At 44.6% G+C, this 27365-nt stretch overlaps 2 protein-coding genes across 10 annotated transcripts in view; one reads left to right on the forward strand and one right to left on the reverse strand.

The window, feature by feature from the left end:
- Positions 1–6865, reverse strand: part of LOC133402621 (nuclear factor of activated T-cells 5-like) — a 35880-nt gene extending 29015 nt beyond the window's left edge. For both annotated transcript variants that reach the window (XM_061676567.1, XM_061676570.1), the window contains exon 1: positions 6629–6865. In XM_061676567.1, coding sequence (XP_061532551.1) covers positions 6629–6701 — 73 coding nt within the window. In that variant the 5' untranslated portion in view covers positions 6702–6865. The remainder of the gene's footprint in view (positions 1–6628) is intronic.
- Positions 6866–16241: 9376 nt separating this feature from the next.
- The window catches only part of brsk2a (BR serine/threonine kinase 2a), a 179483-nt gene continuing 168359 nt past the window's right edge, over positions 16242–27365 (forward strand). For all 8 annotated transcript variants that reach the window (XM_061676597.1, XM_061676600.1, XM_061676604.1 and 5 more), the window contains exon 1: positions 16242–16499. In XM_061676597.1, coding sequence (XP_061532581.1) covers positions 16406–16499 — 94 coding nt within the window. In that variant the 5' untranslated portion in view covers positions 16242–16405. The remainder of the gene's footprint in view (positions 16500–27365) is intronic.

Raw genomic sequence — 27365 nt, forward strand, 5'->3', positions numbered from 1 at the left:
CAATCTCGGGTCTAAATGACTACAGGCTTGTCGCCTTGACATCTGTGGTCATGAAGTCCTTTGAACATCTCATGCTGGACCACCTCAAGAGCGTCACAGGTCCCCTGCTAGATCCCCTGCAGTTTGCCTACCGAGCGAACAGGTCTGCGGATGATGCAGTCAACATGGGACTGCACTTCATCCGAGAACACCTCGACAGTGCAGGGACCTACGCGAGGATCCTGTTCGTGGACTTCAGCTCAGCGTTCAACACCATCATCCCTGAACTTCTTTCCTCCAAGCTTCTCCAGCTCAGCATCTCACCTGCCATCTGCCAGTAGATTTACAGCTTCCTGACAGGCAGGACACAGCAGGTGAGGCTGGGGGAGACCACCTCATCCACACGCAGCATCAGCACTGGGGCGCCCCAAGGCTGTGTCCTCTCTCCGCTGCTCTTCTCACACATACACGAACAACTGCACCTCAGCGCACCCGGCTGTCAAACTCCTGAAGTTTGCAAATGACAGCACTGCCATCGGCCTCATCAAGGACGGTGACGAGTCTACATATCGACAGGAAGTGGAGCGGCTGGAGCTGCGGTGCGGCCGACACAAACTGGAGACTTTCAAGTTCCTGGGAATTACTGTCTCTCAGGACCTGAAGTGGGCGACCAACATCAACTCCGTCCTCAAAAAGGCCCAGCAGAGGATGTACTTCCTGTGGCTTCTGAGAAAGCACGGCCTGCCACGGGAGCTGCTGAGGCAGTTCTACACAGCGGTCATCGAATCAGTCCTGTATTCTTCCATCACAGTTTGGTTTGGTGCTGGTACAAACTCTGACTGCAACGGACAATCAAAACTGCTGAAAAGATTGTCGGTACCCCCCTACCCACCCTTGAGGAATTGCACGCTGCCAGAACTAAGACAAGAGCGTGCAAAATCCTCTCGGACCCTCCGCATCCCGGTCACCGGCTTTTCCAGTTCCTTCCCTCAGGTAGGCGCTACCGATCAATGCAAACTAGAACTAGCAGACATTCTTCTTCCCTCTTGCAATCAACTTCTTAAACACCTGACCCACAATTCCATTACAACATGCTGGCAATTTTTTTGTCTTGAGTTTGTCACATTTCTGTGGGGCAAATTATACATTACTCGTGCACTCACTGTCGTAGTCTCGCCCCGCTGCACTATTTGCATATCTGTTGTTGACCAATACTGGCCACTCATGGCAGAGTAGCATATGCTCCATTTGCACACTGATTGAGGAGTATCTGCAACATTTGCACAATCAACATTGTCCCAGATTATCGGACTACTTGTCGCTTTAAACTGCATACACTCCTTGAAGTCTTGGCACCCTTTGCACAATGGTCATTGCACCGGACTATTGCAATATTAGTCTTTCGAACTGCTCTAAGTGCTAGAGGACTTTGCATCTTTTTGCACAATTGTCCAAAATTTTAATTTTTTAATTTTTTTTTTAAATGTACCGGCATTACCAGATAACCATCAACCCTTTATTGCTCAGTGACTGTTTTTTGTCAATGTCTTTCTGTCTCCAAAGTGTTCTCTGTCAATTGACTGTCTGTTGTCGAACTAGAGCGGCTCCAACTACCGGAGACAAATTCCTTGTGTGTTTTCTGGACATACTTGGCAAATAAAGATGATTCTGATGTTCATGTACTTTTAATACGAGGTGGCTCGCAAGGAGGCAACAAAATGTTATGTAGCCTAGCAAGCTACTGCTAGCACTAACAGTTGTACGTAAACATGCCGGCGTTCTGTCGAATCATGCTCTAAAATTTCTGTGTCTGTGTATTTACAATAAAGTAATTTAATTATAGTAGGTTATCACCCATTAATTCTGTCATGTTGTAATGTTGGTTTGACCTGACTGATTAGAATACATGACCTGAATAGAGAACACTTAACGCTACTCAGTATACAGTACACAAGTACATACATTAAATGAACAAGTCATTTAAAGAGACACATTGCTCAATCTTGTGATCGGATGGGTGATCAGTTTTTTTAAACGCTCTGATCGGTGATCGATCCCAAAAATCCTGATCGGGGTAAAGGTCTAGTTATAAGTGACATGCGATCAAAATGTGCAAGATCGGTGGGTAGAATTAGTAGCGGGATAAGGTCTGCCATGCATCAGTGCCATCTGGATACAATTTTCAATGCAACATGCCTCATTCATATGTATAAGCAGAAACAGAGGTGACTGCAGTGTGAGCGACAGTCAGTCGTGATTGAAACTGTGAAATGGGAGTGGCTTAGCTTATTTAAGATGGCACCTTCAGCCCTTGCACTCTCACTCTGGTAAATTGGGACATGACAGCATTTTTCATCAATACATGTTTGAAATTACGGATATTGCTCAATTAATATCATGGTGCCTTGACTTACCAGTTTAATTCGTTCTGTGATCAAGCTAGTAAATCAATTTTCTTGTACATTTTCCCCACTGAAAAGAATTGAAATGCCATTAATCTGTAAAAGTACCCCCGAAAATGTTTTTGTTATTAATAAAGAAAAATAAACTATATTGTAAAATCAAAACGCACTAAAAGAATATTGTATTTATAAAGTGCAATTACTGTACGTACTGTGGTATTCGTGGGTTGCATGTGTGCCTATAAGGGGCATGGCCTTGCGAGTGACGCCAGGAGCTGGAATTGGCTGGTTAGTCTGCGTGTGAGCATCTGGGCATGAGTTATTGCCTAAACCAGCTCCTTGTGAGTGTTCTCATTGAGTAGATTTTTTGGCCATTCAGTCTGTTCAATAAACAGCTAACAGAGCAGTGGCGACTGTGGCTCATTTTATTATTATTATTATTTTTTTTTAAACTTATTTCACTTGAAATGGGGTAAACGGAAGCAGCTATCTAAAGGCTGCTCTCAACTAAAATTTTGACCAGCCAAGCGATAGCTTGTTACTCGAGGCACTAGTAGATAAAAATACCATGGTCTGCATCTGTCGTGGCTGCTCATGACAATATGGCTTAAGCAACAACAGGTCAGCAGTAATAAACAACAGAATCTACACAGCAGAGACCACACCACCATAAGTGCGCAATGATTGAAGCTTCAGCAAGCCTCCCTCTTAGGGTTGGGCATCAAGAATTGAGAACCGATTGGAACCGGGACGAACATTCAGTTTCTCCCGGAATCGTTCAAATTAAAACATTTCGGTTGCCAGTTTCGATGCCTACAGTCCGCCCAGCTTGAAGAAGTGGCGAAAAGCAACGAAGAAGCGGTGAAAACCAACAAAGAAGAACGTGCACGAAGGCATGCTTGTGCCCAACGGCGGCGGCGAACAAGTGTGTCTTAATTTGGTTAAAATTAATGACCAGTCGCCTCAGTGCAACACTTGTAATAAGATTACATTGTGCAAAGGAGGCTTTCACAAAGTGTAGCGTCTAACACACGCCGAGCCTCAGCCTACACCGCGTGGAGCTTCAGTGACGTCAACTATCAGTCAATTGGGTGAGTGAAAAAATAAAATACGTCTTTGCCAACACTGAGACAGCTAACAAGGTAAACGGTTGCACTTTCGCAACTGATGGTTTTTAGAGTTTATTTTAGTCTTTCAAACCAACGTAAGCGCCGATGGCAGAAAAAAAAAAAAAAACATTGAGCTAAAACTTTACCGTAGCAACTTTACATAAACGTTGTCTCACAGTATCACAAACACAAACCTTGCACCTCATCGGTGAATAACAGGAAAAGAATCAGCGTTTTATAGCATTTGTTTCCATTCATTTTATTTTACATATAAACCATTTGGCGTGATGAAACAGTCCCAAATAACTATTTTAACAATGCTATATTTAACTTTTAGCTGAAACATTAATTAAGACTATTAAGTCAACTGGGTTAGTTCCGCACACAGTGCCTTTTAGTTCACAAGCTTGATATCGCTCAAATTGAAAACGATGCCCAACCCTACTGCCACTACACTAAAAACATACGCGTCATCTCAAACAGTTAATATTTTTGACACTTTTAGGACAATTAAGGCACTTAAAACACTGCCAGACCATTTCATTTATTTGGATCTCCATTAATTTTTGGCTAACAACATTGCTATGCTTCCTTGAGTCCACATCCACCGTAACCCACCATTTAAATTGATTTTCAATTGTTTCAAAATGTAAAATCAGATGTCAACCAGCGTACCAGAAGGGCTCACATTCAACCTTTGAAGTTCTGACATACAGTAATAGAGCGGCTGAAATCCAGCACAAAGCTCCAAGCTGACCACAATAGCTTTGAGAGTGTATTCTGCATGGCTTCTTCAAAGGTGATAAAGCGACCCCCCTCTGAAATTAAACACCACAGCTGTCAGGACTCTTGTCCACAGCATTTGAGGTGCTTTGGTCAGAAGTAATGGTGGCATTTGTGGGGCCGCCATGGCAACACCTCCTTTGGGTGTCAAGGAGATGCCAGCCGTGTGGTGTGGCAGCACCTTTGTGAAATCAGAGCATGTGACTTGGATACTTCAGATTGAAGTCAAGCCTAGCAAAAGAAAAACAAAACAAAAAACAACAATAGAGAGGCTTGTCAAGCCAACAGCTTGAAGCTACTTTTTTGCATGGAGGAAAATGCGGTAACAACATCAAAAAACAGTATGGCAATTGGTTGGTAGAGTGCAAATTTTATGTCATCTATAACTAATCGCGGTACTTGGACACCGAGCGCTTGATAGCCACTCGCTTGCTCACTGGCAAACTTCAAGATAGCACACGTCATCTCGTCCTCTCCGGATTGCGGACTATTTATTTATTTTTTACTTCCCCTTTAACATCGGAACACATGGGAACTGTCCATAATAAATTATGGCCAAAACAAAAACAGAGCTACTTCTTGGGTACTAGTCTGATGTAGACTTCTTAGGTTGCTTCAGGTTCATCTGCGTGTCAATTACAGGTTATTCATAGTACGATTATTTTTTTATAATACATAAAACTGACTATTCAAGTATTTATTTAAAAAAAAACAAAAAAAAAGTTAAAAACACTGCATCTACTCGCCGACATTTTTACATTAAGTGTGCAAAAGTGAGTATGCCGTGTGAATCCCCCCCCCTCCTTACAAAGAAAGGGAGGAAGTGAAATCACAGGTTATGGAGAGACTATATTGTTGCCTTACATTTGAGCAAGCCTAGTTTTTTAACACATTCACTGCCATTGATGGCTTTAGAAGTCAAATATCAAATAGTTAACTGGGATTGCTGGCAGTGATTAAGAATGGATCAGTAGGAAGTGCAACTGGGTCAGGATGTTAACATCAAAGGTCAGTGTGCCCATTCATTTTCACCAAATAAATTGCCCCGGAAAAGTAGTCCGCCGGCTGTCGTGAGCCTACCGAGCACTCACCTAGAAGCTAGCTGCTAGTCGTTAACACCAGCAAGCTAGCGCCGTAGTCTACGATTTTGTTCTATGACAGTGTAATAAATTAGCGATTTGTTTAGCATATTAAATTAGCGACTGAACATGATTATGGGATGGTGTTGTGTTGATAAGGCTATGAAGGTAAATTAAGCTGCGGTCAGGACCGCCTCCAGTCAAGTCAATCACCACGATTGTTCATACAATGCATTACAGTAACACGCCACCCCACACTATTAAGGGCCAACTTCAAAATAAAAGGTTAACAAGGCATTGATGTCCAATGTATTATTGCTGAGCCTTTTGGTAGCCCCCGCCCCCATAGGAAAGTAGATGCAGTGTTTTAAACATGTTTGTTTTAGAATACCATATAGATATAAGTGAGCGGCATCATTTAAAGAAGATATCCACATTTACAGTATGATACAAATTTGACCGAGGGTTTAGAGTCGCTTTAATCAAATTTCAAAATAATTGTCGTTCTAAAAAGACTTAATGAGTTTAAATGTGTTCGTGTCAGAAGCTAAACAAAATATCCATCCATCCATTTTCTACCGCTTATCCGAGGTTGGGTCGCGGGGGCAGTAGCTTTAGAGAGACTTCCCTCTCCCCAGCCACTTCATCCATCTCTTCTGGGGGGATCCCGAGGCGTTTGATATATATATATATATATATATATATATATATATATATATATATATATATGATGAATAAGATGATGATATATGATTGAAAATCCGCGATATAGAGGGTTATATCTCCATATCTCGGATTTTCAATGGAAGGTATCCCCCGCGATAAACGGGGGTTTGTGACTTTCCCCACACAGAATGAGATGCTAGCTCGATGCTAGTGATTAGTATGGGCGCCAATAGCGACGTCTGTGTTCTCCCGACTAATATCATCAGGAGCGAAGCACCCACGAGAACTGTGTTTCAGGTAGATATGCGACCTGGGGCGCCGTTATCGGAAACGCAAGGAGTTACAACGAGACAAAAACGTCGGACCACATCCGTTTCCTCCGCACATGTGAACAAACAGGGGACGCTCAAGCACGCAGGTAGCAGGCAGCAAGCGAGCCAATTGGCGGCTAACTAAGTCAGCTAGCTCGGCTAAGTGGCTAACGGCGAGAAAAGCTAACCCAGCGAGCTAGCAGCTTAACGGGGGCTAGCTAACGGCAGGGGGGTTATTATCCGTATTTAAACCCAGAGACAAAACCAACTAGCGTCGCGTTCATTTGGCCGATACTTACCTTTAGAGTAGAGAGATTTGGGGGAATTGAGGTCGAGGTCCGAGCTGAGGAGGGAGACAAAATCAGAGGGCATCGCAGAGCTTCATCGAGGGGAGGGGAAGCGGACACTCTTCGGCAGAAACCAAGTCGTTTTTCTTTGGCCAATCAATTGTGCGTCCCCCGGGGCGGAATGAGTCGGAATACGGCATGAAAAGAATACGCTTAACAATAATCATAAAAGTTTCAATACAAAAAAAAAAGCACACACAAAAAGAGTTTCTACGGTCGAGCCAGCCTCCGCTCGTAAAGAAGAAGTCAAGGCAGCCGCCCCTAATTTTGTGTATACTCGGCATTACGGTAATAAATCGCCAACTCGCTGCGAAAGCCACCTTCAAAATAAAAGCTTATCCGATAATAATAGGGACGTCAATTCTTCGGTTAGAACGCAACCAGGAATTCAACCTGTTAATTCGAATCTTGAGATACATTAAAAAAACAATAAAGTTTATTTTTATATCTGCATACATGACTGCAAGTATATATATATATATATATATATATATATATATATATATATATATATATTTTTTTTAAATATATTATATATAATTATATATATTAATTAATTATAAAAAGGAAATGGACCACTTATCAACACCATCACAGTGCACAACGCACATTCACACACCGATGGGTGACTGCTGCCATGCAAGGAGCTGCCAGGGCCACTGGGAGCAAATTAAGGTTCAGGGTCTTGCCCAAGGACAGTTTGACTTGCAGACTGTCGTAGCAGGGATTTGAACCAGTTACCCATTCGGTCACGGGACGACCTGCTCTACCCACTGAGTCACAGCCAAAAGAATCCCATCCCATTGGTATCGCGAGACCAGTCCAGATCTGTGTAACAGGACCGCGTTTGATAAAGATCTTGTATTTCAAAATAAAAGTATCTGAGCTATGCATATTTCACTGGCACTACCACTGATTTATAAAACATTCATTCATTTTGATTTTGATTTTATGAGGTATCGCAACACTAGTCCAGTTCCGGTGGACACTAGACCACCCCAGGTCTCCAACAAAAGAGGTCCCACCCACATCTGATGTGGCATTTCAAAAGAAAAATCCCCTCAATGTTACTGTCACGACCACTTCTTTGAAGAAATGATTAGAAAGAATCCCGTTCGTATCGCGAAACCTTTCCCCTTCATACGTGTAGGAGACAATCCCAGCATGTCACCACATTACTGCCATCGCCATTTCATGGAGAATATCTGAAGTTTTGTTTTTTTCAGAAAATATTGTTTTATCATTAAATATGATCCCCCCCCCCCCCCACACACTCCCCCATCCATCCATTGTCTGTACTGCTTTTTTGCTTTCAAAATGAACACTTTAACCACTCATACATACTACACTGTTCTTATTCCTATATAATTAGAAAATTTCACAAAAACAGTCAATTCTGAAATTGTTTTCAGTTTCTGCAACACAGAAAAAAGATGTGATCTGGTCTGAACATGTATTGTAGCTGCTCTGCCTGATGAGAGAGTAAGATCTTTTCACTTCTATTATCGCTCATTTATCGACTGCCGCTTTTCAAAGCGCACGCTGGATGAACCATTTCCTTATTTTAGTGAGCTTTGTGCAAAACCAACGAGTTACAAATTGGTTCATGCGACTGCTTTCTAGTTTTCATGGTGTTCTTTATCTAAATAGCCATAAAGCAATGGCAGACATCTGTAAGACAGTTGGTTTATTTACTGAGGTAAATACATTATTTACAAATGCAAAACAAATATACTGTACATCCATCCACCCATTTTCAGTAACGCTAATCCTGCTTTTTTTTTTTTTTTTTACATTTACATTATTCATTGTGTCATTAATTACGGTGACACGATTTCTTCCATTATTCGCATATCATGCAACACTATTTCTCTCTTCATTTGCTCCGAGGCATGGTACCACCTTTCAAAGTAAACATTCAAACACAAAACAACGTCAAGCAATATTTTGCACGTGGGAACTTTTAACAACGATAATCTGCTGGATTATTGTTATTAAAATGCTATTATTCTTCCAAATCTAGCCACGTCTCGTCTCTTTGGAGTTAACAAGCCATAATAAGATTGCTATGTCAATCTTGCAAAGTAAGCCACCAGGAACAGGTTCTGGCTGAGTTTGACTTCAAAACTCGACTCGACTTCATGAAGCACAATTGTGCCGACAAAAGATTCCAAGTTTCCAGGCTTCAGTGACAGTGACATCTGGTGGACAACTGAAGCCATAGCAACCTCTAAAGCGCACGACTGAAGCACGGCCACTGAAAGTGCAGAAAAGTCTGTATGGTCATTCAAGTGTTTTGCTGATTTTTACCCAACGATGAGTCATTTCACCCCACGTGAGGAGGTTTTGCCACGTAATTACCAGGATGAGCACACCGCCATTTTATATTTGATAAGATGCCGTGGAACGCGTCGCTCACCTTGCAAGGGAACTGACATGGAGGTAACTATATCACGCAAGACTCACAGTCGGCGTGATGATGATGATGCTGAGAACTGAAGTCAACGGGAGAAGTATACTGAAGCTGCCGAGTTTTCAAATCCAAAGTACACAGCAACAGCAATTTTGCTTCTTCACAAGAAGCGTTGACAGCTTGTGTCAAGCGGATGAGGAGCTTCTCAAATTCGGGTTCTCCCAAAACGTGGACGTGTTGAACAACTTTAAAAGTGTTGCAAACGCAGAATGCATGCGTGAACTGCCCAATACTGCAAAGTGAGTACGCCTAATCCTTTTGGGATTTTGAATGACATGCTGCTAGAACAAAGGCCAAATGAATGTCGGTTTCCTGTTCCGCAGTTTTTCCGCCATCTTTGTCTGGTCATTTTCACGTGAGAGCCCTTTGCGCTGGGCAAAGGTGAGGAAGTGCCCATCCCTCGTCGAAGCTATTTGTATTTGGATAGCTGACTTCTGCACTGTTTCAACAAGCAACAAACTGATGTCAGTGTTGAGTGTGGACGGTAAAGAGAGGAAAGCCTGTATTGGAGGGCATCACAATTGAGCCAGCTCGCTCAAGGGTCTGCCACGAGACGGGTATCCACGTCACTATGTTTGGGAAATACAAGGAGTTATATTTCCGGAACCATAAAAGCTGTTTATTCTCTTCGGAATGTCCTTCGTTTCGAAGGATATGACTTTGTGTTCACGAGCCAATTCTCCCTACTTGTTATTTCAAACACTCCTTTAACTTTGTCCTCTGTTTGAGAAGATTTGGAGGTCAAATTGCACATTTGTATGTGAAGGAACGAGCGTGAATGTGTGTCTCTTGACATCTGTGCTCTCTCAGGGTGTGAGGAACAGGCAGAGGCCCGAGCCGGAGCCACAGTCCCAGGTCTCGGACCAGTGGGGTGTGAAATGAATTGGAAGTCCAATACACGCCCCCCCCCCCCCCCCCCGTACTCACTTCGATCGCTTGAGAGTTTGTATTAAGTGTATGAGTGTGTTGGGAGCGGAGATCTAAAAAAGCAGAGCAGAGGGAGCGGACGATGACAGCGACAAGAAACTTTTCACAGACGCTATAAATATTTATAAACACTTACGACAGCTACAACGTTCAATAGCTGGATCACTATTCCCCCCCCCCCCAAGGCAGGATTATCAAGCGCCAACCACATTCAAAGGCCCTAATGCTTTCAAATCACCCAAAGAGTTCAGTATATATTTACGTTAAGGGAACATTCCTGTATTGTTTAACAGGAAAGGAATTGAATTTATATAAATGACAGCGCACCCAATAGGTTGAATTTGTCACTGCGATTCTACAGCAGGCGGCACGGTGGGCGACCGGTTAGAGCGTCGGCCTCACAGTTGTGAGGAGCGGGGTTCAATCCCCGGCCCCGCCTGTGTGGCGTTTGCACGTTTCCTCCCGCATCCCAAAAACACGCATGAATTGGAGACTCTCAATTGCCCGCAGGCGTGAATGTGAGCGCGGATGGTTGTTTGTTTGTACGTGCCCCGCGATTGGCTGGCAACCCGTTCGGGGCGTACCCCGCCTCCCGCCCGATGACGGCCGGGACGGGCTCCGGCACGCCCGCGGCCCGCGTGAGGAGAAGCGGCTCACGAAATGGATGGATGGATTTTCCAGCATTGGACAAACCAAAGGACTAATACTCAGACCGTACATAAATCATACAGTCGAAACCAGACATATGCATAAAATCGTATAAAAAATAGTATGAAACAACATCTACCCTTTTTCGCACTGTCTGACATGAAATCAGTTTCCGGTTTTAGGTCAATTAGGATTACGAAAAGGCCTTTTTTCTTCACTTTCTTCAAAGTCAGAACTTTATACCTACAGTAAGATTAATATGCCTTTAAACCATTTGACTTCACCCAGAGGACGATGTCATTTCTTTAAAAGCTTCTGATTCTGGTTGACTGACAACATTTGAGTGAATTGGAGACACACCTGTGGAATGGATGTATTTGAACGAGGCGTGCCTGAAATACACCGCCAAATATCAGGGAAAGAATTGTGGGCTCGCACAAGTCCGGTTCATCCTTTTTAAAATGTTACAGACCCTTCAAATTATGAGGAAGAAAAGAAAATCACCAAGTGGCTCCTTAATGCTCTTAGCACATGGTGGACTCCAGATGACCACCACAGCGCACTGAACTCAAAGGCCTTTTCACACTTCACTTGGCAGGGCAGTCTGCACTTGACCAACCCATTCGGCGTATATGTGCTGCCACAGCACCATTTCCAATTTGGCCTCAAATTGAGTCAAAGCAATAAAGAGAGCCGAGTTAAAAGCTTTGATTTATTACCACGGAGACGCGTTAAGATTTGCTCAAACGTATGTTGACGCACTGCAAGCGGGAGGGCTGGCTGGGAAGCTGACAAGGGTGAGAGAGCGAAGGTAAGGGGAAGAAGAGTCACTGTAAGAAGCACAAGCAAGGCAAACCCAAACCCGCATAGTAGACAGAGAGGAGCATTCCACCCGGTCGTCCGCCACTTAACCTCATGGCAGCCCGCGTTTATTGACACTCAAGCCGCACAGTCAGGATCAGAATCTGAATCCTCTTTATTTGCCAAGTATTTTCCAAAAAACACACAAGGAATTTGTCTCCGGTCGTCGGAGCCGCTCCGGTACGACAACAGAACACTTTGGAGACAGAAAGTGTTAGTGCTAGCACTAGCTTGCTAGGCTACATAACATTTTGTTGCCTCCTTGCGAGCCACCTCGTATTAAAAGTACATGAACATCAGAATCATCTTTATTTGCCAAGTATGTCCAGAAAACACACAAGGAATTTGTCTCCGGTAGTTGGAGCCGCTCTAGTTCGACAACAGACAGTCAATTGACAGAGAACACTTTGGAGACAGAAAGACATTGACAAAAAACAGTCACTGAGCAGTAAAGGGTTGCTAGTTCTCTGGTAATGCCGGTACATTTTTGGGGTTTTTTTTTGTTGACAATTGAGTCCTCTAGCTCTAGCTCTAGCTCTAACTGCTTTCAAATAAAATAAGCTAGATCAATAAAAACAAGGTCATCGTCTACACAAATATTTTACAAAATGCGCAAAAACAGTCGTAGTCAGAACTTGCTCGCCGCACAGCAATTAGGCCACGTCAAACAATGAATAAGGTAGCCGATTAGAAGTGACTGACGATCAGAAATGACATGCCGGAGCAGGTTTTTAAAAAAGGTGGTGAGGTGACACTGCCGATCACATCTTGAAAATCAAATACAGCATAGGCATACATGCTCCACTTGTATCACATCTCCTCCTCGTCCTTATTGTAAGAAAAGCGAGGGCTTAAAAAGAACACGTATTGGACACGGCTGAGCTGCGGCCTACTTTATGTCCAAACTAGCACGAAAGGGCGTCGACCGACTTCCGGTTCGGTCGCTTAGCGACCAGTGCCAAATATGTGTAAGCTTGTGCCGTGCCCTGCGCGGCCCTGCGCCCTAACTCGCGGCGGTAAAACCAAGTGCAGTGTAGCGTGTAAGTGCCAAAACCAAATCCTCTGACTGGAGAATGTCTTATTCTCGAACCAGATATCTTTCAGAGTCATTGGATTTACAGCCGATAATGACTCCAATTCGGCTGATCATTGGTAGGTTTGTGTGTCTGACTGACTTCCTGCTCCAGTTGGCTTTATGACAGCCCCCTTTTTTTTTTTTTTCTTTTAACCAATTAAATAACCTCATGAGTGTGACTAGGAGATGGCAATTTTTGCATTATTATTCGGGGACCAAATGATTTTTCTCCACAAATTCTGCGTAGCAGAAAAAAACCAACAAGAAAAAACGTGCAATCTCATCACAAAAAATAAAGGAATCTGTAGTTCTGTTTACGTGGCCGGGTATCCATAAAGTCTCTGTGCATTTGAGCGAATGAATTGCAAACGTATGTTGAAATAAAACAATGAGTAGCTATTCAAGTTAGTTTTTCTTCTTTTTACTCATTTAATGCACCTCCTTATTGGCACCATGAGTTGCTTGAAGCAGATCCACACTGGACTGGATTTGAAAAAGCACAATCGATGCACAAATGGATTCAATACAACAGTTTAAGAGTTACTTACATAAGCCCTCAGTGGTCAGGCTCCTCCATATTTGATGGTCCGGCGTCATTTTATTGTCCTCTTCAGCCATTGGGGTCTGCTGAGCGCACTTTACTTGCTCTCCCTCACACAAAAAAGCAAGGTGAGCCCGGCACTCCACCGCTCCCAAATTGCGGAATGCACTTCCATTTGAGCTTCTTTGGGCATTTCTAAAAACACTTAGAAACACATTTGTTGAGGCAGACATTCCAGTAAGACTTTACTGCTTTGATTTGTTCTTGCTTGTATTAACTGTATGATGTTTGTGAATGGGGCGGCACAGCGGACGACCGCGGACCCGGGTTCAAATCCGGTCTCGCCTGTGTGGAGTTTGCACGTTTTCCCCGTGCTTGCGTGGGTTTTCTCCGGGTACTCCGGCTTCTTCCCACATCCCAAAAACCTGCGTGGTCGTTGAATTGAAGACTCCAAATTGCCCGTAGGTGTGAATGTGAGTGTGACCGGTTGTTGGTTCCCTGCCAATATCCAGCAACTTGGCACAGCCGTTGAAGAGGAGTGGACCAACATTCCGCAGGCCACAAGCAACAACCTCATCAACTTTATGCCAAGGAGACGTGTTGCGCTGCGTGAGGCAAATGGTGGTCACACCGGATATCGGCTGGTTTTCTGCACCCCCAGACTCCCGCAATAAAGCAAAACTGCACATTTCAGAGTGGCCTTTTATTGTGGCCAGCCTAAGGCACACCTGTGCAACAATCATGCTGTCCAATGAGCATCTTGATGTGCCACACCTGCGAGGTGGGATGGATTATCTCGACAAAGGAGAAATGCTCACTAAGACGGATTTAAACAGATTCGTGAACAATATTGGAGGGAAATGGCCTTTTGTGCACGTAGAAAAAGTTTTAGATCTTGGAGTCCAGCTCACGAAAAATGGGAGAAAAAACAAACGTGTTGCGTTTATATTTTTGGCGACCAGTTCAGGGTTACGTGTCGTTTCTAAATTCCTCCACCTCTGAAAGGCTACTTCTATATCCACCCTTTGTCTGGAGATCAATCCAATTCCTTCTTTTGTTGCCGCTTTGCTCGGCTCTTGTTGGCTTGTCTTATGCTGAGTTTTTGGCAATTGAGGGATGGGAATTCTTTTCCCAACGGTGGATATTCCACCATAGTTTCAGTAAAGCTCCTGAAACCCAAGGTCACCGGTCAGCGCAGCGATGCGGGTGTCTGCCCACTATGAGTGTGCCTGTGAGTGCGCAGAAAATGATGGACACCTCGTCAGTCACGCCCTCTGTCTCTGATTGGTGTTTTTTCCTCAGGTAAGGTGGTTTCTTAAAAATCAAATTAGAGGTACAAGGTCGGACCAGAGCGCTGATTCTCCGCCCCCCGCACACATTTATTTTCCTCATGTAGAACTGTAAGGCTGTACTGACAGTTTTAACAACTACAGTCATTTCTCGTGTATAACACGCACCCCCAAAGTTGCCCTCAAAATTGCGGAAAACCCTTCTACCTATGTACAATGCATTTTTACTACCCATATGATCAAAACATGAAGTGTTATCTGTATTTTGTTAGTTTTTTCAAAGAATTATTCTGTAGTGTAGCCCTTTATTTGAACACGTAATACTTTCTTTTGATTTGCTTTTATTTTGAAATTCACAGCCCCACTTTTATTGAGGAAATGAGAAAACACACAGTTGTGCTCATATGTTTAATTACCCGGGCAGAATTTGTAAGATGAGTCCAATTCTTTAAAGAAAACACAAAGGGCCAGGCGAAACACATTTAGTTTTATTTTAATAGGATTCAAATTAAAAGGTCAAGCATTCCAGAAAAGCATTATGATCAAACAAAACATAACCATAAAGAAATTAATGATGGTTGTTGTTCAGTCATCAGTCGTATTTAAGAAAAACAAAAAACTATATTTCACAAATTCTGCCAGGGTATGTAAATTTAGGAGCACAACTGCACATATTATGTTGTCATACGTACCCCTGTCATATTGGAATGGAAGTGTAGGCTACACCTTTTTCATTACCACTAGGTGGCATACTAGAACGAAAGTGTACAGCTTTCCCATAATCTCTAGGTGGCGGTGGCATTTTGAAATGAACGTGCACCACTTATTCCTAACCTCGAGATGGCGGCATACATTTATAAAACGGGAAAGTTTTTTTTCATTTTCCCCTATACCTATGCATAATGTGCACCATTGAGTTTTGATATTTTGGGGGGGGAATGCGCATTATACACGGGAAATTACGGTATGAGAAAAAGTTGTTCTTATTTTTTTTTTTTTTTTATGGAAAATTAAACCTCCCCTTTAAAGGCCCTGTAAAGTGGAAGTAAAATGTTTTCTAAATTTGACCCACCACAGAGAAGAGTATTGTTAACAAGCCTGGCAAATTTAAATGAATAATAATTACAAAAGTCGCCCAATACTGCATATAAAAGGAGGTTCCAAAATCATGAAATATATATTCGCACCGCTCATTTTTCAGCTGTCAATCAAGTAAGTTCGTACAGTAAGTAGTCAAATGTCTGTAGTCACTTACAGGCTGAATAACATGCCATATTAATCTAGCAAGCTCGTTAGCTAGCGAACGTAATACTTTACGTGAAGCGTCTCCGTTGCGTGTCCACAGGCGGCTACTAGCTACTAGCGGCCTGGCAGACCAGCACAGGAGCCATCCAAATCCTCCAGACTTCAGGGAAATTTGATTGATTGATTGATTGATTTTTTTCCCCCCCGGGTTGTAGGGATAGCTTGTAAGGTAACGGCTAAATGAGAAAGTCCGCTCGCGATTGGTTAAGACCGCCGCCAATCATCTGTCGCGCCTCCGAAGCACCGCCCACAGGGGCCGCTCCGCAGCGCTGCTCGCGTCGACAATGCTTTGAAGGCGCTCCGGTGATTGGAGAGCTGAGGGGAGAGAAAAGGGACAACCTCGCCTCGTCAAACACCGAGCGAGGTTGTGGCGGGGGGGGGAGGAGGACGAGGAGGAGGAGGAGGAGGAGGAGGCGGCGGCGGCGGCGGCAGCAGCAGCAGCAGTAGAAAGCGGCAGAAGAAGGTGAGCGACAAGAAGAGGAGGTGACGGCTGGGGAGTTTTGAAAGCAAGACCTCAAAGCGGGGGAGGAGGAGGAGGAGGAGGAGGAGGAGTGCTTTTCGTCGCCTGCTCGTCGTCGTAGAAAGTCACTGATCTCCAGCCGCAGTCGTCATGTCATCGTCCGGTAAAGACAACAGCGGAGCCCCGCATGCCAATTACGTGGGACCGTATCGCTTGGAGAAGACGCTGGGCAAAGGACAGACAGGTTAGTGGGCGGGTTACCCGCACCCGCACCCGGTTTCGATTGCCGAGAGCGCGGGCGCGTCATGCAAGCATTGAGTTCGAACCTCCTCGCTGACATGATCATTGCTGAGGCGAGCGGGCAGAGCTGGCGTGGATTTCGGCGACGCTCTTTCCCATTGGCTTGGACGCCGAGTTTGCCCCTGACGATCAACTTATTTCCAGTGCGCGCGTTCAGGTTGGAGCACAGCGCCGTTAATCCCCCATTCGCCCGATGCATCGATCTATTCTTAGTCCCGAGGCGAGGAAAGCAGGCAGGCGGTCAGGCAGGCGGGTGTCCCCTCGGCCGTGGCTGCGTGACGTCGGGTTTCCTCCGACACGGTGCCGTGGGTGCCGGCAAATAACCGCGACATGAATTTGTCTTCCGATCCCCTTCGGCGTGTTAGAAACACCGGCACATATGTCGCGTTGACTGCAATCACACTGCGGGTTGTGGTTGCTCAAGGTAATTCATGACACAAACGCAACTTCAGTCCGTCATGTTCGATTTGCGGGCATGTTTGGTCGTGCTAAGCGCGGCTCCTGTGAGGCCGACGTGTGTGGAGCCAAGCGTGCAAAAAAAGAGGAGGCCAGCTCTGATGCAGTGCTTGTGACCCTCTTTATAATATAATATAATATAATATAATATAAAAAAAAAAAGCCCATCTTTCTGCTGAGAGATTTCCCTCCCATCTGTTGTCCGAAACGCAGCAAATGGGTGTTTGACTCGTGCTACCTGGAGCCCAGCCGGTCGTGCGTGTAAATTGCCTTTTCTCCTCAAATGCGCCCCCGGTCAGTTCATGTTCCGGTTGTTTGCGTATGGGGATTTTCTCTCGGTGTCACGTGCTTTCACCTTTGCCATTTGAAATACCTCGTCCAATTTCAATGGCAAACTCTTACGGGAACGTAACACAAGCAACGGCATTCAGTAGGTGCACCCGCACAATTGAGTGGTAGCAAAGTCCAAGGTGAGTAGGAGGAAGCCGGAAAATACCCACGCAAGCGCCAGGAGAAAAAATGGAAGGCAAGATGGAAACCTCGGACCTCTCTGCTAACTACAACGTCCCGCCACGCTGCCTGTTTTCGTCACCTCGCGTTGACGATATTGTAACATGAAAGAAGGATCTCCTTTGAGCGGTCGACAGTCGAGCTCCACTCTCCACGGGCGTGCTGAAGTATCCAAAGTGCAAACCCGTCCCCCCGTCCCCTTCAAGGTGTACCATCAAGCGGGACAGTTCTGGGCAGCTTTGCGAAGGAGTAACATTCGTACCGTGCGAACCGAACCGAACCGAACCGAACCGCGTCGGTTTGCGGATCGTATACGAATAATATCTGCACAATCCTACGATAGAAATAAATGTGGCAAGGTGTTTTCCGCAAAAGATGCATTCTGACTATATTACCTCGAGTACCTTTGCTCTCGGTCCTCTGTGCTGCTGCTCCTGTAGAATCATTTTTTTGGCAACGGAAGGATGTGTCACTTCGAGAAAGAGTTTGCTCTCAGTAGAGGAGAGGCTTTGCCGGTGGTATGCAGCTGGCGCGACGGTCTGCCGGGGTGCAGGCCGGCCGGCAATCATATGGTCTCGCCCGGATCGTCCGTGCCTCATGATGCAGATTTCTGTTCCGATTTCTGGCAACGCTACTTTGTCAGACGCGTGTAAGCATAAAAGCTGAAGTGTCAGAATTGCATCCGAAGCTGTCCGTTTTGACATTTCACTTGTGAAAGTTGGAATTTCACAGAGCGAATGAATCACTAATTGATGTCAATGTGAACGCTTTTAGCCTTGACGTGACATTTATTTGTGCTGAAGTAAAAGGCTCACACATTGTTCGTGTGTTCTGTTGGGGAACACCCAAACAATGACATAACCAGTGCCCGTGCACCTAATCCACGCGAGACCTATTTAGATTAATGACATGCATAATATCCCTCAGTGAGGTCTTTCAGAACGGGTTGGCCTGCCACCGTGCGTGCCTCGACTCCGGACCCAGTCACCGGTCTCAGTAGGCACCTTCCGTTGGGCCGAAGAATGCTGCGGTATTCTTAGCCGAGAGGAGTCTGTCCTCTGGTTCGCTGAGCGGTGGTGCTCTTCCCTGTTCGTTAAGTGATTAGTCCTGACACACACACACACGCACGTGGTTCTGGTTTGGCTTCCCGATTTAATCCCCTACGCAGCCAAAGTCCCCAGTCCCACACACGATCACGTGGGCCAATGGGCAGGCCCGCTCTAGCTTAGCGACATAGCTCTTGCATATTGGCAAATGCAGACACATCGCACAGAAACTGATATATAATCATGTTTTCTTATGGCCGAGTAACAACAGATGGAAATGGCATTCGCTTGGTGTCTGTTTGCGCTGGCGTTTTCTCTCGATTTCCTCGGGTTCTATCGCTTTCTGTCCAATGTGTGCACCCGTCCGGGCCAGAACGGGGTCCTCTAATGGGTTGCGTCTGCATGGGTGACTGCTCATTCGGGCTGGAGCCGCAGAGGCGCGGAAGCCGATCTTAAACCGATGACCGTTATTGTGCTTGAGGGTTGGGACTGAGTGAGACCGGTGTGTCTGCTAGGTGATCATCGAGGTCCTGTCTCATGTGGGGGAATATGTCAAAACGTGCTTCTGCCTGGAGGATTCGGTATTACTACTAGTGTGTGTTTCGACTGTGATATTTCCATTTGAGCGTAGACGGTGAAGAATGTTTTTGCTCCTTGTGCTTAAGATGTCCGTTGGTGTGAATTGGTAGCTTCAAAACATTTGTGCACTTGCAGAGCATTCGATTTGTGAGTAAAATTACATTTGACTTGTCTTTCTTGCAATTTCCGAGACTTTAATAAATGTCACAATTATTTGTTTTGTCCTCATAGGAGCTGAATCGCTGCTTTGTTCGTTCATACATCAGGACCCAAAAGCCAAATGCCTCTCTATCTTTTGATTAGTGGAATAAATGCTGCCTATTGTTTGGCTAAAACGGCCTCTTAATCCAGTGTAAATCCTTTCCCTCGCAAGACTTCGATATTGACGAGCTGGGCGCTTGGTGTTGTGTAGGCTCCTTGATTCTTTTTTGGACATTTGGAGAGTGAAATTGTCTGCTTCAAGGGCCCTCATTTTGACGTATGCAACCAACAAAGTGCTCCCTGTGATGTGTTGTTGGTCTCTATCTCAGTTTATGTATCTTCTATGGCGTTCTCTTTCTGGGTTGACTGGATTGAATGTAGAAGTTTCATTTGTCTTTGTGTCAGCACCGCCCCCTTTCTGTAGTTCATACAAGGACTTTGCAGCGCGTGACTATGCAAGAACGAGCAAAAGGTTTTATCTAGCCGTACACACCGAGAGGAACATTGGGTAGATTGCCGCAGGATTGTGGTACAGTCCGTGATAATGCAAAACCGTTAATTCGGTTTTGATTGATTTGCTGGTGAGCTGGGGAAGGTTCATTGAGATCAATTTCAATGATTTCCTGTCCGGTGGAAGCGATCCATAGTGTTTCGCAGTCCGCGATATTCCCGACGATGACAAGTGAAGAGGGAATGTTCACTCAATGCTGTCAATGGAAACCCCTTGGCCAAAGCATGAAAACGCCTCCGTAACCTGTTGCGGATGCCGTTAAAATACACTCCAGTAAAGCAATGCTGGGCTCTAATGTGGGTGGACATACCCACCTCCAGTGTTCACACAATGACTTTTCGACCTTCATTTTAGTACGGTGAATGAGGAAATTAAATGGTAAATCGGTTTGCGGGTTTGTTCAGATCTTCAGAAGGCTTGACCCTGTGCTACTCTTAGCTGGCAGCGTGCATATGTTGCACTCTGGAACTGATCAGGGCAGCAGGCAGCCAAGCCTGTCTAGATGCAGCGGTTTGATTGTCAAGCCAAAGCCTTGCTCCCTCTGTTCTGAAATGTACCCTAAATGGTGAGAGGCTAGTGCATGTGTGCTTTTCTCATCTGGTCCTCATGTTTTCACTTTGACTTGGATGACTTTATGATGACCATTTCCATCACAGAGCACCTCTCCTCCCCCATTCTCCGGTGGCTTCCCCCGGCCACTCAAGATTCATACAGGGGATTCAACCATGTGGATAAATCAGACAAGACCTTGGTAGAATTGCATTGATTGGGGAAACATTTATGTAGCCAATGATTTTCAGAGATGAACGACGAGGAGGAAAAGCAGTGGGGAGTATCGTGAAGAATGAAGGAGAAGAGAAGTAGAAGAAGAAAATAAGGGACCTTGAGTAGAAGCACATTAAGAGATCTTGATAGTTTTGACTGCATTATTAAGGAAACCAAAGTATGGATCATTCTCTTCGTTATGCCCAGTCCTACCGGCTTTCTCATGTCTGTATTGCTGACCTCCAGAGGCAGAAAGGGCTTGATCTTTTGACCGCAGGTCAGTGAATTAGTGACGCATAGTTGAAAGCGTGGGCTTTCTGGGGGGTGAGTCCACGTCTCGCACACTACAACATTCTCAAATTGTGCAAGTAGGATGATGGTCCCAAGGTCCATATAAAACATGCTACATACATGAACAAAAACTTGCAAATACAAATGCAGTCTTTCCTGCATTTCCACCAAGTGTTCCGATTTGGTTAAGCGCAGCGTGGTTTGGAAAGGTAAATATCGCTTATGTTTCCATTGCCGGCTTGGGGCTGGATTGCTCCTAACAGCGTCAGCTACGTAAACGGTGTGTGATCATACCAGGGCTTTCCAGTGGGTAGGGAAAGTTTTCAGACAACCCCCCCCCCCTCAATTTTTCACTCTTTGTTTCAATCATTTAAGTTCATTTTTTTCCTCATTAAAGTACACACAGCACCCCATATTGACAGCAAAAAAACGGAGTTGTTGAAACTTTTGCTGTTTTATTAAAAAAGAAAAACGGAAATATCACACAGCCATAAGTATTCAGACCCTTTGCTGTGACACGCATATATTTAACTCGGGTGCTGTCCATTTCTTCTGATCGTCCTTGAGATGGTTCTACACCTTCATTGGAGTCCAGCTGTGTTTGATGATACTGATTGGACTGGATTAGTAAAGCCACACACCTGTTGATATAAGACCTTACAGCTCACAGTGCATGTCAGCGCAAATGAGAAGCATGAGGTGTACGGAACTGCCTGAAGAGCTCAGAGACAGAATTGTGGCAAGGCACAGAGGTGGCCAAGGTTCCCACAGAGCTGGCCAAGGTTCCCCAAAAATCTCTGCTGCACTTTAGATTCCTAAGAGCAAAGTGACCTCCATAATCCTTAAATGGAAGACATTTGGGACGACCAGAACCCTTCCTCGAGCTGGCCGTCCGGCCAAACTGAGCAGTCGTGAGAGAAGAGCGTTGTTGAGAGCGGTAAAGAAAAACCCAAAGATCACTGTGGGTGAGCTCCAGTCGGGAGACGGGAGAAAGTTCTAGAAAGTCAGCCATCACTGCAACGCTCCACCAGTCGGGGCTTTATGGCAGAGTAGCTCGACGGAAGCCTCTCCTCAGTGCAAGATGCATGAAAGCTAAAAAACACCTGAAGGACTCCAAGATGGTGAGAAATGAGATTCTCTGGTATGATGAGACCAAGATGGAACTTTCTGGCCTTAATTCTAAGCGGCATATGTGGAGAAAACCAGGCACTGCTCATCACCTGTCCAATACAGTCCCAACAGTGAAGCATGGCGGTGGCAGCATCATGCCGTGGGGGTGTTTTTCAGCCTCAGGGACAGGATGACCGGTTGCAATCGAAGGAAAGATGAATGCGGCCAAGTACGGGGATATCCTGGACGAAAACCTTCTCCGGAGTGCTCAGAACCTCATACTGGGCCGAAGGTTCGCCTTCAAACAATGACCCTAAGCACACCGCTAAAGTACCCAAGGAGTGGCTTCAGAACAACTCCGTGACTGTTCTTGAATGGCCCAGCCAGAGCCCTGACCTAAACCCAATTGAGCATCTCTGGAAAGACCTGAAAATGGCCGCCCACCAACGTTCACCATCCAACCTGACCGAACTGGAGAGATCTGCAAGGAGGAATGGCAGAGGATCCCCAAATCCTGGTGTGAATAACTTTATTCCCAAAAAGACTCATGGCTGTGTGAGCTCAAAAGGGGGCTTCTACGAAATACTGAGCAAAGGGTCTCAATACTTACGGCTGTGTGATATTTCAGTTTTTCTTTTTTAATAAAGCTGCAAAAATTCTGTTTTTTTTTTTCTGTCAATATGGGGTGCTGTGTGTACATGAATGTGGAAAAAAAGAAGTTCAACGATCTTAGCAAATGGCTGCAATAGAAAAAAAGAGTGAAAAATGTAAGAGGGTCTGAATACTTTCCGTGCCCACTGTACAGTAGAACCTGCTGATGCATTCAACGAAGAAGAGGAATGCAACTGTAGATTTGGGGATTGTTTTTTTTTTTCTCCCCCCCCCCCACACATGGTTCATTAAGGAGACATGTAACATAGTGTTTTTCAACTTCATTCAAAATTGTTGTCGATAGCCCCATATATGTATGGCCTGCGCATTGAGGGATCCCAGTGGTGCAGTTTAAAAAAAATCCCCCAAAAAGATTTGATGTGAATAAGTTATTTATGGTCGCATACAAAACCTTGGACATAGTTTAAGACCAAGCTGCCCAGTTGAATTTGGTTCGCCATTGTATGGTTCCGAAAATAAGTAAATCCTAATTCGTTACGTGGTGGGGACAGCTGCGTTAGCTACGTACATAACCTTATATCACAGCAGCGAGACAATCTGCCAATAGATTAGATGAGACAAAACCAACACTCGCAGGCAGACATTTGTCAGCAAGCAGCCAAAATCTGTGTACATTCCTGTCATCAGCCAGTATGTGGATGGATGTTTCATTTCATTGGAACAAAGGAGTGTGTCTTTTTTTTGGTCAACTCATCAATGACAGTAGCCTATATTTAGCTCTACTTTACAAAATCAAAAACTACCACAAGTGGGAATCTTTTCAAATGGAAATGCCTCAAGAAATTGCAATTGCTTGGTGGACCGGGGGCTGATCAAAAAGAGAGTTTCTCACCCGAGCAGTGACGAGCGCTCGCCGTGCGCTGTTGTTTTGTGTTCTCGTGCCATTTCTAATTTCATGGGGATCGTCCTCTAGCTCAGCGTGCGCACCGCTTCTTTCTCTCCCGCTGGGCGAAATTGTTGCAACATCTGTTTTCGTGTTCTCGTGGCAGTATGAATGTTGCATTTTATAAATGGATATCTTTTGTAATTTTGCCTTGTTTGGCTGTTCAATATAAGTCGGCGACCGTGTCTTTCATGTCCGCTCAAATGAACCCTCGCGTGGCTGCCTGTCCGCCTAAGACTGTGCGAATGCCGGGTCAGTTGCCAAGGTTGGTTGTCTGGTTGTCATGGTTTCTCTGCTGCTTGCTGGTTCCCAGTCTGCCTTCACGAAGATCTCTCGCTCGTCTTCCACCTACATACACGCTTTTCTTTCTCTTCTGCCGCTCTCGCTCAAACTCTGCGAGTCTCCAATCGGCATCGTAATGTCTGAGAACGAAATTGCGAAATACCGTGCGCGGCCTATTTCCGCGTGTGCGAGTTGAATGTATTCACGCTGAGCGTTTTGTCCAGCTTCGTCACCGGCGTATGCGATGTACGGTTCGCATATGCTGGTGCAGGGTGCGCGTTTTTGCGTGCGCTCAGACATACGGCCGTGGATCAGACGGGCTTGTCCCGCTCTTTGCTCTGCGCTCTATTCTGTGTTCCCGTTTTTAAATCTGCGAGATTAGCGCGTGCGGGGAGCCTGGGCTTTAGTGGCTCTCGGCTCAGCTCGCCTTGGCGGGATAGCCTGTGATTGGGGGGAGCTCTGTCCTCATTCCCCCAGCGCTGGCTGCCCTGCTCTGCTTCATCCATTAACAAATAGATGGGAGGGCCATTGACCTTGACATTGGTACAGTGACATTGGCTCACCGCACACCGGCGCTGCAGAATCCATCATAGGCCTTTTGAAAAAGCCCATTCATCAAAGCAATATGGTAATTGAAAGATTATTTTCATTTTGATCGATACTCATTGCATTACTTTTATACATAACTAAAGCTCAGTATAAAATTCACGGTGAGTTGCTGCGTGAGCGAGCGCAAAGAATCTGGATTCTTGTACTTATTCTATATTTTATTTAGATTTATTTGTGTTCTATTCTTACAAGAAATGGTCACTTCATTTTGTTTCTTGTATGGACAATGGGGAAAATTGATGATTTTATTCATCTTGTATTCATTTTGTTTTCTATATAAAAAGTGTTTTAGAATAAATAAAAGGTAACAAAACATTGCCATTTAATTTAATTTGAAGGAAAATACTGGCTATATCTTCATCAGGATATAACATTTTGTCCATATCGCACAGCACTAAGTGCAAGGTTACTCAAACATTTGTAATGAATGAAGGGGGGGTGGCGTAACCTTTTCGCCAATGAGGTCAAATCCTGTCATAAACTGATCCATTGTAATAACTTTGAAGCTAAGTGCCCCTTTTACCTTTTGTGCGCACTATTGTTGCATCACTTTACTAATCTCATTTGATCATGATTTCTATTTTCCTGATATTCTTTACTTGGTTTAAACTGGGCTTTTTACGATCATGATTTTTGAGGCCAATCACAGATCAGAGAGTTAAAAAAAAAAACGATAACCGATCACAAGATGGAGCGATATGTCTGTTTACATGACTTGTTCATTTACTGTATATACTTTAATTGCTCCAAAAATGATTTCCAATAAATAATGTATCTTTGTTCCTCTATTTATGCCAGGGAGGCATAGTGACAGACGGAACAAATGAATGGTCTTCTATGAGATGGCAGGAAGTAAATACAGTCATGAATGGATCCACTTTTTGTGACATTTTTGTTTGCTGGTGTGCCGTGAAACCTTTCAATTGTAAAATATGTGCCTTGGCTCCATAAAGTTTGGAAATCACTGTTCTTGTCAGATCACGTAATCTAATCAGTCGAGACGACCGAAATAATGGGTGCTAACTTACTGTAATTCAATTACTTTATTGTAATTCAATGACTTCACCCACACCAAAACTTTAAAGCATGATTCGACAGAACGCTTGCATGTTCGCTCACAACCGTTGGTGCTAGCACGAGCTGGCGAGGCTACGTAACGTTTTGTTACCTGCTTGCGAGCGATATCGTATTCGAAGTACGTGAACACGCATCAAACAAGCCTTACACAAACATCCTCTCCCGATCACCGGTGACCACCAACACGCGGCGCGATCCATTGTTGTTGTCGTCGCCATGGTGACGAGTGTATCCGGTCACGTTTGAGTTGACAAGATGAAGCCCAGTGATCTTCAAAAAAACGGAATGCGGTGGTATCGGAATACAAGATGTTATTGCAGTCGTCTGACATCGTGCAAAGGTGAAAGAGCAAATTGGTCTTGTAGTCTCATCTGGGCATTAGTTGTTGTCCGTCTCAAACGTGTTGTCTGTCCCACACCGCTGACATGTTTTTAAAAAAAATAACTTTATTGGTCGTCACATATTTACAGTCCTACATCAAAAGACGCGCGACAAGGCTTAATAAGCTTTTGGATTCGAATATACTGTACACAATGGCGACGCGGAGTAAATGTCTTTTGCGGATCGGATCGGCGAATTATGACATTAAAGCCGATCAGCATAAAATGTTAATTATCGGCCGATACCGATCAGGCCGATCAGATCGGTGTAAAGTCTACTTTAAACTCACCATCACTAATAGAAATGATTAAGTGACAAAGCAACAAACTAACATATTGGGAAAAAAGGGCCATTGCTTCATCTTCATCCCAGATGGTTGTTTTTGTATTCGAGGCTTAAAGCTGCTTATTCATGGCGATGTTAGTGGTGTGTGTGTGCGCGTATTCTTTTGCGTGAGTGTCTGTGCACTGCATCCTCCTCCTTCACATCAGTCTGATGATCCATACTCGCTCCAGAAGGATATAAATCACAGGAGTTTTAGCACATGGGATGGACAGAGTGGACTCACTGCTGCCTCAACATAGGAGGAGGTTTCCGTATGAGACAAAAACCAAACCTCAGCGCCTACCTCTCAGTGTCCGTGCCTCGATTATCATTCAAATCCAGGACACAAAGTGGTTCTCTCTCTCAGGGCTGAGGATACTCATCTCTTAATGAATGAATCAACCAGGGGTAGGCCACATAGTTCCCCCTGATTCTTAGTGACTTATCACGGACAATTGCATGGTTCTGACTTTGTGGGGACAGTTTGAAGAAGGTCCTTTTATATTTCAGCATGCCCCAGTGCACAGAGCAGGCTGCATAAAGGCACGGCTGGATGAGTTTAGTCTGGAAGAACTTGAAAATTTCCTGACCTCTGAACACCTTTTGGACGATCTAGAACAGAGATTGTGACCAGACCACTTGACCCAATAAATATTCTTCTGGATGACTTTCCAAAGGTTCTCACAGACACACTGTAAAAACATACAGTGTAAAAAGAAGAGTGGAAAACTGCATTTTGTTCACTTTGTTCTTTTTAGTTTTGTCTTCAAAGTGTGTGCACATCCTTGCCGTTTGGACATTTAAGGAGGTTGTCTCTGAGCTACGGCAACCTCATCCTCTATTTAACCTTAAACAAATGTACCCATCGCCGTTAGCAAGTATAGTCAACCGCAGGGGCGAGTACTTTGGGTGGGCTGACCCCTTGACCTAATTTTGGAAAGTACCCTTCTGAAATTTGCTTGAACTTTTTAGACCTTGAAAAAGACCATTTGGTGGACGACCCAAAATAAGGCTAGCCTCACCACTAATAATAATAATAATAATAATTGTTATTGTTTTATCTATTTATTCAACACATAATAGAAGCTGCTGGGATGAAAATCAGCACCTCCA

The sequence above is a fragment of the Phycodurus eques genome, chromosome 5 (assembly GCF_024500275.1).
Source record: "Phycodurus eques isolate BA_2022a chromosome 5, UOR_Pequ_1.1, whole genome shotgun sequence".
Taxonomy (NCBI): domain Eukaryota; kingdom Metazoa; phylum Chordata; class Actinopteri; order Syngnathiformes; family Syngnathidae; genus Phycodurus; species Phycodurus eques.